Source organism: Eptesicus fuscus, chromosome 7 (assembly GCF_027574615.1).
Source record: "Eptesicus fuscus isolate TK198812 chromosome 7, DD_ASM_mEF_20220401, whole genome shotgun sequence".
Classification (NCBI taxonomy): domain Eukaryota; kingdom Metazoa; phylum Chordata; class Mammalia; order Chiroptera; family Vespertilionidae; genus Eptesicus; species Eptesicus fuscus.
The window spans coordinates 35,280,419-35,293,024 of NC_072479.1; the positions used below are offsets into that span (position 1 = coordinate 35,280,419).

General features: G+C 37.6%; 1 protein-coding gene across 2 annotated transcripts in view; it reads right to left on the reverse strand.

Moving 5' to 3' along the window:
• Nucleotides 1-12,606, reverse strand: part of NAV3 (neuron navigator 3) — a 359,287-nt gene that overhangs the window by 256,663 nt on the left and 90,018 nt on the right. For both annotated transcript variants that reach the window (XM_054718827.1, XM_054718826.1), the window contains exons 2-3: nt 10,488-10,605; nt 9,791-9,843 (exon numbers count right to left, since the gene is read on the reverse strand). In XM_054718827.1, the coding sequence (XP_054574802.1) occupies nt 9,791-9,843; nt 10,488-10,605 (171 nt within the window). The remainder of the gene's footprint in view (nt 1-9,790; nt 9,844-10,487; nt 10,606-12,606) is intronic.

A 12,606-nucleotide genomic window follows, 5' to 3' on the forward strand; every position in this document is an offset into this window, starting at 1 on the left:
TACTCTGTGAGTTTTTAATAAATTCCTGCTTTTCAGTTTGTTTTAGAAAACAAAACAAGGAATTTTACTTTTTTATTATGAAGCTATAAAACTGTTCTATACTTAAATAATCTTTACATATAGGGCCAATGTTAGATATAACAATTATTTGCCAAATGCATAATTTCACTACAACAATCTATAAATCATTATTTATTTCACATGCCCATAATCTCTCCCAATCTAACCAAAGTTTATATTCCTGCTGTAAATAGAAGAAACAAGTATAACAGTCAAGAAAAAATGCTTATTTATATTGAAAGTTTGGAGATAACGGGGGTCGGGGGGGAAGGGACCAAAACACTGAAGAAGAAGGAGAATTAGAATGAGGAGGAGGAGGAGGTGGAAGAGGAGGTAGGGGAGGGAGGAGGTGATGATTTTTATTTAAATATTTGTATCCTAGGCCTTATTTCAATAAATAGATTTGCTAATAAGTTTAAAAGCATAATGGCCTAGACATTAGACCAAATACTGATTTTTCAATTTACTAAACAGGAACATAGGTAGCCTCCATGGGACCCAGTTCCTTTGCAGGTTTACTGTCTTGACTAAATAAAAAAATGCAAGAAAAGCATCTAGCACAGCACCATATTGGCATATTGAATGTCAATATGATTGACATTATGCATTCAATCAACAGGTCAATAGGTAAGTGATTCTGACATTGCTGAACTCAGGGCCACTTCTAAAATTTAATGTTTCTATGCCATGATTTCACAATATTCTTTGTTTGAAACAGGCTAATACAAATCAAGTGGGCAATACAATTGTAAGTGTAACCAGGCACATCACAAATTTTTGTCTGTGTCTATCCACACATGTCAGTTTAAATTAACTAATATTCAAATCATCTATATTATAAAAAGCCAGTGGCCATAATGGCAGAACACAGCAATGACCAAACGACCGGTCACCAGGAGGTGCATTGATGGATCTTGTGGTGGCAGCAGGCGGGAATCTGGGTCCCACGGCTCAGGACTCTGGGTCTCGCACAATTTCGTGCACTGGGCCTCTAGTTTAAGTATAATGTCATAAAGCAACTAGCTTGGACATATCAACTAATTTTCAAATAATTTATCTCATCAAAGATAAACTCTTCAAATGACTGTACTGAGATCAAGTGAACAATATTCCCCCTATATCATTTCCTTTTCCTCTTCTTATACAAGTAACTTTTTATAACATTATTTAATCATCATAGTATCTTAAGCTAAGAATATCACAGTTCATATTCAAAATGCCTCATATCTTAGTATATTGTTTTCCAAAGTAGGGATTTACAAATTGTTCTACTATTATATACACTGAGTGGCCAGATTATTATTTATTATGATCTCTGAATGCATAATAATCTGGCCACTCAGTGTATGTATGTGTATATATATATTAGAGGCCCGGTGCATGAATTCGTGCATGGGTAGGGTCCGGCCAGCCTGGCCAGGGGTAGGGGACATGGGCGGTTGGCCGGCCTGCCTGCTGGTCAAAGTCCTGGTCGAGGGGACAATTTGCATATTAACCTTTTATTATATAGGATATACACTAAGTGGCCAGGTTATTATGCATTCAGAGATCATAATAATCTGGCCACTCTGTGTATATTAACTATAGAGTATTGTAAGTGGCAATTTTCTATTAAATTTTAAAAGGGAAGTTGAAAAATATGGAGCTGTAAATTCTTTTTAAAAAAACTATAATTATAAAAAGATTGCAACAGAATACATTTTCTAATACTAGGTTTGATTGTACTTTTTGTTTACTGGGATACTGGCCTATTGGTGGGAAACAATTTATAGCATTTTTAGTTAAATTATCAGGATAAAGAGCATGCTGAATGTTTAGGAAAGTGTTTGATATTCAAATATATAGTAGGTGCCTCTTTAGACTGATAGCTGTCAGAGGGGAAGGTGGTTGGGGGATGCATGAAAGAAGGTGAAGGGATTAAGCAAAAACAACAACAACTATATATATGTATTTATGACATTATAGACACAATTTAAACATTGTGGTGATAGCCAGAGGGAAAGGGGGATGGGTCTAGGCTAGGTGGAGGAGGGAAAACTGGGGGAAAATTGGGACTGAAAGAGACTATGCTTGGGGTGATGGGTGACCATGCATATGCTGATGATGTTTTGTTGAGTTGCACACTTGAAACCTGTATGGTTTTGTGCACCAATATCACCCAATAATTTCAATATAATATAATATAATATAATATAATATAATATAATATAATATAATATATATATATATATATATATATATATATATATTAAAAAAAAGAGGAAATATGCAAATTAGGCCAGGACGCCATAACGGGTCATGACCGGACAGGAGGAGGTTGCGCACCCAGGTGAGGCCCGAAGTGGAGACAGAGACAGAGACAGGGGGTCAGTGAGCCGCCGTGCCCCGGCTCGGGCCAGACCCCGAACCCGGAGTGGACACGGACAGGGACCGGGGGGGGGGGTGGGGGGGGGGGCCGGCCCACATCCTCCGAGGCTGAGCGCAGGCCCGGAGAGGAGACGGTGGGCCTGCCTCCCCTGGAAGCAGCGCGGCTCCCAGCGGCACGCTGCGGTACCCGCCAGCTCCCACAGAATCAGCGGGCGGCCTACTACACGTGATATTGTGCAATGGGCTACTAATAATAAACAAACAGTAGAAATATTAACAACATTTATCAATTGTTATTATATGTACATAAATAAAGGATATGAATTTCCCTCCAAAAAAGAAAAAAAATCTCCTCTCCAAAAAGAAAGAAAAATTCTACATAGAATTTGGAATTCAATAAAAAAATTAATTGCTTTACTTCAATTTATATTTGTCCTACTAATGATACAAACTCATTTAAATACAATATTCCTAAGAAGAACACTTAAACCATTTACTCTATAATACAACATTAATATAGAAAAGCATGCTTGTACTTCAATGTTTATTTAATATCTGAATGGCAGACCAGATAACTCCCATAAAAAATATAATTTCCAGCCCTGGCTGATGGCCCAGAGGTTGGAGTGTCGTCCTATCCCACACGCCAAAAAGGATGAGGTTTCCATTCTTGGTCAGGGCACACAGGGCACATACCTATATTGCGGGAGGCAACCAATTGATGTTTATTCTCTCTCTCTCTCTCTCTCTCTCTCTCTCTCTCTCTCCCATCCTCTCTCTAAACATATCCTTGGGTGAAGATAGAATAGATAAATATAATTTCCATGTTGCCATTGTTTTTCTTTATAAATTAGACTATATACAGGGTATTCCCCCCAAAATGTATTTAAAATGTGTGTATACATTTCTTGGGGATACCCTATATTTTAGGAAATATCGTTCTTACCTTACTATGAATATAGTTTTAAAAAGTTAAAAGATCCAAATATATCTTTTAGATAGAATGCTGAGCAGAACCATAGTCATTGGTGTTTTGTTAAATCACTCTAGCAATTCAGAGTTCCAATGGACTTAGAGTTCTCATTTCCTCATTGCAGAAATAGGCAGAGACTTTGAGTGTTTACTGAATTCTTTTTCCTGGGTCACAGAGTCAGAATTAGAATTCCAGTGACCATTGTCCTTTCAACATGGCACACTTCCATGTTATTTGAATTGCTTCATTTGAACTTCAAATTACCGGTATACAGAGCAACTTTGAGAGGCAAACTCAGTTTTAAAAATCACCAGGGTGATATTATAATAACTAAAATATAAATTTCTTAATACTGATAGTTTATGATTATTCTTCCAAAGTTTGAACCTTTATGAAAAGGAAATCATTAAAGAAAGTAGAGATTTTAATACGGTGTTTTGTTAGAGCTCAGACCTATATTGGTAATAAAGCATTTGTCTTCGTTAAGCTATCTTTTTCTAGTCATTCAAAGAGATAAACAGTTTCAAAAATGGCAGGGGATCATAGGAATGAACTATCTTAGTAATATTCCACTCCCCTGAGTCATAGTGCTAGAATCCCACAGTATGCCATTTATAAGGTTTTGTTAAACCTTTAAGAGCATTCCAATAGTTTATCTCTTCCCTATTTGGTTAGAAACCTCCTCATCTTACCTAAATAAGACTTTTAAAACAGCAGCAATTACAAGCGGTAGGAAGAATTAAAACTTTAAAGGGCAGAGTACTGATAAAAGTGCAGATATCAGGAATGGTCTCACTGTACAGATCACTGTACACAGCAGGAATGGAATGAAGACGCCTGTGAAATCCAATAGGTAATTATTCTGAAAGTCTCAACCCTGTGGTTCATGGAAGCAGAGAATTAAGGGGAGACTGAAACCTAATTTTCTATCTTTTAGGAATAAAAAAGGATATGAAGGAGAAGAATTCCAAAAATTCTCATATCATCAAGGTTTTATAATATGATAGTAAACAAGATTGAAGGTTATGGCTGAAAACAATTGAGCTACTAGGGTGAGGTAAAGAGAGGAAGTAGCAAAGAGGAAGGACAAGCTGTGACCACATTTGCCAGATCCTTAGCTAAAACGTATAATTGAATTATTGGTGTGCAACTATTTAACATAATCAAATTTCCTAATCCCTCCATGCACTTGTGAAGGTCCTTAAATATAATGGTCTATTTTAAAAATAAATTTTTGTTTTCAAAATAATGTTCCCCCTCCATGTCTTACATTTTTGTCTAAGAACCTTGCACTTGTGCCTGTGCATTTCAAATGAATGTTGGGCATTTTTTAATGCTATTTTTAATCTGCTGGGCATTCTGGACATTCCTGGTATTTATAGTTTACTAACTTATTTCCTCATGTAATCTTACCAAATCCTGATACCACCCACATAGAAATTACTTAACAGGTGCTGTCCATATTAGAAACTTCATCTTTGGATGCGGTTAAACATAGTGTTGAATAAGCTCCTACAAATTAAGTTCTGTTTTTCAGGATGAGTTTAGGCTTGAGCTTATTAAAGAAAGATAGCCATGGCTTTAAAACTGAATAAATATGAATCATAATCTCTCAATAGTGTTAATAAGTTGCTAAAAGGACAAGTTCATGCTTTTCTTAAACATGTACTCTTTGGTCCATGTTACTTGGAAGAATCATTTTTGCATTTTTTGTATCTATTATTAGATACTATAATTAAATTTTTTATATGATAACATGACCATTAAAGAATCACATAGAAAAGAGCACATTAGTGTTATCTAATACTTGAAGTTGCTATCATATTGATTTTAATTCCTTCAATTTTTCTGTAATCCACTGTAAAATACACACATCTTCATGCAATCATATCTCATTCTCCCATGGCACGAAGCGAAATGCATTCTTTTCTGACATTAAATCTTCTACACAAACTTCAAATTTCCTTCGTTGCCACTTGCTGCAGAATTTGGCATCATCACTTGTCTCCCATTTTCCCTGGATCCTCCCTCTCTGTCCCTACTGCTTCCTCCTCCTCTGCTTGCTTCCCCCCTTGCAAAAACTACCCTCATCCTGCCTTCCTCTAAAACTGTGTTTTTCATTTATTCTTCCATTCAACAGGAGATTTTTAGAAAGATTATTCAAGACTCAATGGATATCCACATCCCTTAGTTACTCCTCGACACACAAGGACTCTACAGCAGGCGGTGACTTTAGGCTATCAATCATGAAGGCATTAATGCCTGTCCAATGACCAGAACAAGCTTCCTCACTCCAGCACACCAGCTAGTTGGCAATGTAGCGTTTGGCAGCATCTGCTATATATGCTTACATTACTTTGCCCTGTCTCACTCAGTCCGAGTACTACAGCTTATGCTACCATAGTTACCTAAGGATTAACCATCTATATCTGTTGATCCCTCCCTCTCAATAATGGGCTCACTCTCTCACCACTCTTTCCCTTTTCTGACTTTACACAGACCTGTGAGATCTCATACTTGCTCACAGCTTCAACCATTACCTATGTACTTGGTATATTCTTACTTCTGTCCTTCAGAAATGCATGATTGATAGCCTAAAGTCACCGCCTGCTTGATATTCCAAAGGATGCATTAAACTCTACTCATCAAAATCTGAATTTGTTTTCCTCCTCTATATTAATCATCTTGTTTAATGGCAACCTCTTACCCACTCAAGCCTAGAAATCAGGGACCATTTTATACTCTCTACTAGAGGCCTGGTACACAAAATTTGTGCACTGGGGGGTGGGTCCCTCAGCCCGGCCTGCACCCTCTCACAGCCTGGGAGCTCTTGGGGGATGTCCGACTGCCAGCTTAGGAGGGCCTCAGCCATCAGTCGGACATCCTTAGCGCTGCCATGGAGGTAGGAGAGGCTCCCACCACCGCTGCTGCGTTCGCCACTGCCCTCGCCTGCCGTGAGCCAGCTTCTGGCTGAGCGGCACTCCCCCTGTGGGAGTGCACTGACCACTAGGGGGAAGCTTCTGCTTTGAGCGCCTGCCCCCTGGTGGCCAGTGAGTGTCATAGCGACCGGTCATTCTTCCCTTTGGTCAATTTGCATAGTAGCCTTTTATTATATAGGATACTCTTTATCTCTCACATACAATGTGAGGGCAACATGTATTCTATAGTTCCTGGGAAGCATCTACGGTGACCTCTTTAATATTCACATCAGATCATGTCATAGCCCAACGTTAAGTCTTTTAAAGGCTTCATAACTGACGAATAACATACCTCTCACTGTGCTCAAACCACAGTGGTCTTCTACCTGTCTCTGGAACACACCAGGTTCATTCCTTCATGGTCCTTTTGTTCTTGCCTATGCAACACTGTTGCTATTATTTGAGTATTTGCTCCTGTGATCCTCAAGTGTCCCTATACCTGGTACCTTGGGAGCTCAGTTAATATTAGCTCAATATGAGCTGTCTGGCTGTTACAGAAATCCATCCATATATTGTAGATTCATACCACCAGAGAACTTATCTTCTTGAAGGCTTAAAATAATCCAATAAAAGTTATCAAGCCTGCAATTTAAATAAAGACAACTTGTGACCAGGAATAGTAGCAGACCTGATTTTACCTTACTTGTGTTGTTAAACACAAACAGCGGACCAAGGCCATGGAGATAAGATATATGAAAAGATGTGGTCAAAGTAGTTCTGTGAGTAGGAACAGAATGCCCCTGTTCCTGACACAGTGCCTCTGGGCCATTCTATGATAAAGGAGAAACATCCTTTTTGGAATAGGTAAATGAAATTTGTAAGTTGAGCCATGCTGTCATAATTCCCTTTCTTGTTTCTGTTAAAGTCTGGATTTTTAATTCATTAATAGCATAGTGCCAATGCCAATTAAGAACAGAGGCAAAAATAATTTATACCAAAAACGTTACATTTAAATCATATGTATTCCTCTGAATCAACATATTGAGGGCATGCCAATTTTATTCAAAGTTCAACCACATCAGAAAAAATTAGAATCCAAGTCATTCTTACTCACAATCCAATGTGATTCTGACGAATACTTTTTGGCTGGAAAAGCTACCTTTTCATAGCATTTACATTTCTTAGGCTTTGATTTTTCTGTTTCTTTAAATTTGTTTTTAATCGGAAGCAGAAATTTCAATATGACATGCACACGAGATGTTACATGACATTTGGGGGCTAATAAGGAGCAGGAAGTAATAAAAAGTTACTGATACTCATGAGGGTATTTTTATAAGTCTGTAGACTCTTTGGTACAGATGTTTCAAGAATGCTATCTAAGGACTGCATCTCTATCCAGTCATAAGCTTTGGAGGCTTTTTCCTCCTGTCATAAAGTATTAGCTTGGTTGTTAATCAGGTTCTTAGAATCAAATTGGAATGATAGCAGAGAAGGTAAGTTTTAGTATCCAACACCCCCTTATGGTTAAAATGATGAAAGCAAAACCAACATCATTGGCCTTAAGAAATATAATATAATAGAGGCCCAGTGCATGAAATTCATTCATGGGGGGTGGGTCCCTCAGCCTGACCTGCACCCTCTCCAATCTGGGAGCCCTCAGGGGAGCACTTTCCAATCTGGGAGCCGTGATGGCTTAGGCCCACTACCAGTGATTCTCTGCTCTCTGCAGGGCCTGGACGCTCTGTACCCGCTGCCCAGAGGCTCTCCGCAGCCCAGAGGCCCTTTGCAGCCGGGGCGGGACACTTGCCATGTTGCTGTGGCGATGAAGCAAGCATTCTGCCAGGCCACTCACGCTGCCCGCTCTCAGCAGCTGCCCCCCCAGGACTGGGGGACTCCAAAGGGGCTGAGGGGACTGGGCGCTGACATCTTGTGGCTATGGGTGCCGCCATCTTTGTGATGGAGTGACAGTTAATTTGCATATTACCCTTTTATTAGATAGAATGATATTCTGGGACTATAGGGATTTATAATATGAAAGCCCTAAAAATCTTTTCACAGGTGGTAATTCAGAAATGTGCTCCTTAGAAAGTTGGTAGCAATACTATTCTTCATTTCCATATCAATTTAAGTAGTAAAAATGTTTAAAATTGTATGTCATTATCATATCCTAATTGGAGATTATTTTTATAGATGAGAAAGCTAAAGCTCAGAGAGGTTACATGTCTTTCTCAATAGCACACAGCTGTAATTGTAGCAGGGTACAAAGGGATTGCAAATGCTTTCAGCAAAACTTCAGAAAACAACTATAATTAATTTCCATAGAGTCATGTTTGTGCTCAGAGTAATTAAATTAGAAAATTTCCTTAAAATTTAAGTACTTTACAGTTTTTCTTAACAGTGATTTTTTTTCCACAGCAGCTACATAGAGTTTACAACATTGTAACAGGTCCTTAGAGTGCTCATTAAACACACACACACACACACACACACACACACACACACACACACAACTGATGTGCTAGTGAATCACTTTAAAAATAAATTCCTTTTATTATTTTGGATTTTAGTTTTCTCACATTAAGTAAAGCAGGTCAGCAGGTCAAAGAAGTTCAGTTGTTTTTTTTTTTTTTTTTCAGTCTCTGACAATTAAAAACTCATAAAGTTTATATAAAATGTCTCATCTATGCTAAAAAGAGTTTTGGAAGAAACCTCATGCTGTGGATTTTGGCTACCATTCTTGATTTTATCTCTGATGAAAGTTCAGGTAGGCATTTTGCATTTCGGGCTGTCCTATAACATTAAGTTGTGGCTATTTCATTAGGAAAGGGGTAAGTTTTTTTATTTCAGCAGTTTATTAACCTATTATTTTAGTATAAACCTTGAATTTTTACCAGTTGGTAAAGATAAGAGAAGACTGAGGGAACGGCAAACCTCCAGATTGATGACTTTCTGGAAAAGGCCATGAATCATATGTCCCAATTAGTCACTGCTCAGCACACTTCCAGAAGCGTGCCTTTCGAGCTATTTCCAAAAGTGCTGAAGAATCCATGTGTTTACATTGGACTTTGTTATGAACAAAGAAAATACTATTCATTTATTTTAAAAATGCACATGGCACGTTCTGTTCTTCAAGCCAGTTGTCCAGACAAAAGGGCTCCACTTCAAATTGGAAATGGGTTTTATTACCACCAAGACCAGCGTCAAATTATTCAGACATAAACAAAAGAGATGTCAGGATGTGTTAAAACATCTGGGGATATGCTACTCAGGAGTCATACACATTCAACTGTACTAATGCTGTCACTTGTTCATAAACAGCACCCCCCCCCCCGAAATACATATCATAGAATGTGATCAAATGGTTTCTTAAACAAGAAGGAAGACACGCAAAAGAATTTTCTAGTCCATTTACAAATGCAGTTAAATCTGGATGTGAAGATAAGCACTATTTTAGAATAAATATTATTCTTACCATCTGAGATTGACTCCTAGGACATCCATTGATATCTTCAACTTTTTCATTTGCTAAAATAAAGAAATAAAATAAAAGAGAGAAAAAAAGAATGATGCTTAAGCAATGAATTGAAACACAAAAGACTAAAACAAAACAAAACACTAAAACAAAAAACAAAAAAAAAACAAAATACCAAGCAAAATGCTGCTGCTACATTCACTCTATCTCCCAAGCAGAGTACAAGAGGACACACTTGTTAGCAGCCAACAATTCCATATGCACAAGGCAAAAAAAAAAAAAAGGGGGGGGGAGGGGGGTGAGAAGGAAGTTGCTGCTAATTCTTTAGTCCGTGCCAAATGACTGCTGACATGAAACCTTTCACAATTGTCCCCGCTGGGTCAGGATACAGTTTCAAGGAATCTCCGAGTGCGTAAGTTGCTCCAGCTAATGAAATGCACACATGGGAGACATATGGTTTAATGAAGCATTCATTTCTGACAATTCAGTGTATGTATGATACAGTTCTAACCATTTAAAAGTGTGGCCACACTGCCTTTTTCAAACATTGCCACAAAAACATTTCAGTTTAAATCATGGGAGAGCTACATTAATCTCAGACACATGGACCAAGTTTGTATGCATTTGACTTAACTTGTATTTTACCAAAAGGAGTGGGAGCAGAGCCAGTCAGGTTTTCTCACGGGGCAGGGCTTACCTATGATCTGGATGATCTCGGCGAGCAGCACCCCATCTGCAATGTCTTGTTGCAAATCCTTGATCAGCCGCTTGTGGCCCGATTTTGCCAGGTAGTGGTTGGCCCAGTCAGTGTAAATCTGTTGAACAGAGGGAGGGAAGAAGTGAGATGGGCTGAGGGAAAGGAGCTAATAAAAACTCTGAAGACAAATGCTGGATTCAAAGGGAAGCTATTCTGAATCACATTCCAGTTTACGAAGTCATGGCTCAAAAGGAAATAGTTGTAAAAAATTTTAAACAGCTCTTTCCTCCACTTATCTCTTGTTTCAAAGGGAGATGATTCACTCTTTCAAAACCAGGGGCTAGTCACTTGTGACACAGCAAAACTCCCTTCCCAGATGACTCCTGTTTGCAAATCAGTTTGGGATTTCACTCTCTTCCCCCGGGTTCTATCAGATGGTGAATAATCTGTCTAGCCTTGTAGAAGGACACCACCTGGATTGATTTCTACAGAAAACCTACTATAAAAATGTGTTTCTCTGAGAAGACTTCATTACATTTGTCACATGTGATACTATATTTTTGGCATCATTTTAGGAATTAATTGCAAATCCCTAAGATATTTTATTCAGACCGTTATCTCCCGTTTCAGCCTCTTGAAATGTGTTTATATAAGAGAAGAGAGGAAGCAAATGCAATTATTACATAGAAATTACAATATAGAATTGAGGACGCTGGCAATTTGACACAGTAAAAGTGACTCCAGTAACAGATTACGCTAGAAGAAAAAGTTGGAGCTGGCCAGAAGTTTCACAAAAATAAAATGTTACCAATGTTTCAAATGGAATGGGGCCCCTACTCATGTAATGTAACCTAACAGAAAGGATAAAAATGTTCAGACTTTTCAGTTTTAATTAAAACAGTATTCTGAAAATAGGACGTATTAGACTGGAAAGGTAAGTTGTAGCTTAAATCATAAGCACTGAATGCCAACCAGACTGTAAAAAAGCACTCTTTTATATCTAACAAACCAAATGTAGTTTTTACAAAAATAAAATGAATCAGAAGTGAAAGTCTCCCCACAACTTGCAACCCCACCCACTTTGGAATAATTTGGCATGAATAGTTCTAGAAGTTTTTTCTAGAACTTTACACTTTACTATATAACACCACGTCACACACACACACACACACACACACACACACACACACACACTAGGATTTTAAGCTAAAGCTGGCTCAAATTTTATATACCATTTTAATAAAACTTCTAAACCCATATCCCATATATTTTCCCATACATTTATCTCATTATCTTTGATTTTCTATTATACATATCAATCCCCCTGTTGAAGGATGTTTAGTTTGTTTAAATATGTTTTCATTGCAACTAAAGTTGTAAGACAACCTTATATACCTATCTTTGCACACTCATATGCTTGTGTTTTTACCGAAAAGTAGAGCTGGTAAGGTTTTGTGTGTGTGTTTTTTTTTAATGAATATATAAATATTCAAAAATACATAGAGTATTTCTTTATTTTACAAAATATAAAGTTGCATCTTAATGCATAAGTACTAGTGATTAAGTTTTCTGAAAGATATAAATAATTGGAAGCAGCCATTTGCATAGGAAAAAATATGACAGCAAAATAACATCTCCTTTCTCATGTTCATGATCTTTGATGAAAATATTAAAGTGTGAGAAAAGTAAGTCGTATAATTGTCTTCAGAATTAGAAAACAAGCACATGATCATCTTCCTCAATTAAAAAAAAAAGTATTCTTCTGGTATTATTGTAAGATTTTATTTTTATAAGGATTTATACTATTTAGGATCTAAAACATTGGCATGCTCCCCTCATCTATACATCAAACAAAATATAGCATTAATTGTTTGGCCTTCTAGTAGAAATTTCAGCTTGACCCAATATTTTTAAAATAGTTTTTTTATTGAATCTATTGGGTGACATTGGTTAATACAATTATATAGGTTTCAGGTGTACAATTCTAGAATATATCCATCTGTATAATGTATTGCGTGTTCACCACCCCAAGTCAAGTCTCCTTCCATCACCATTTATTCCCCCTAAACCCTCTCCTACCTCCTCCACCCGCCTCTCTCTCTGGTAATCACCATGCTGT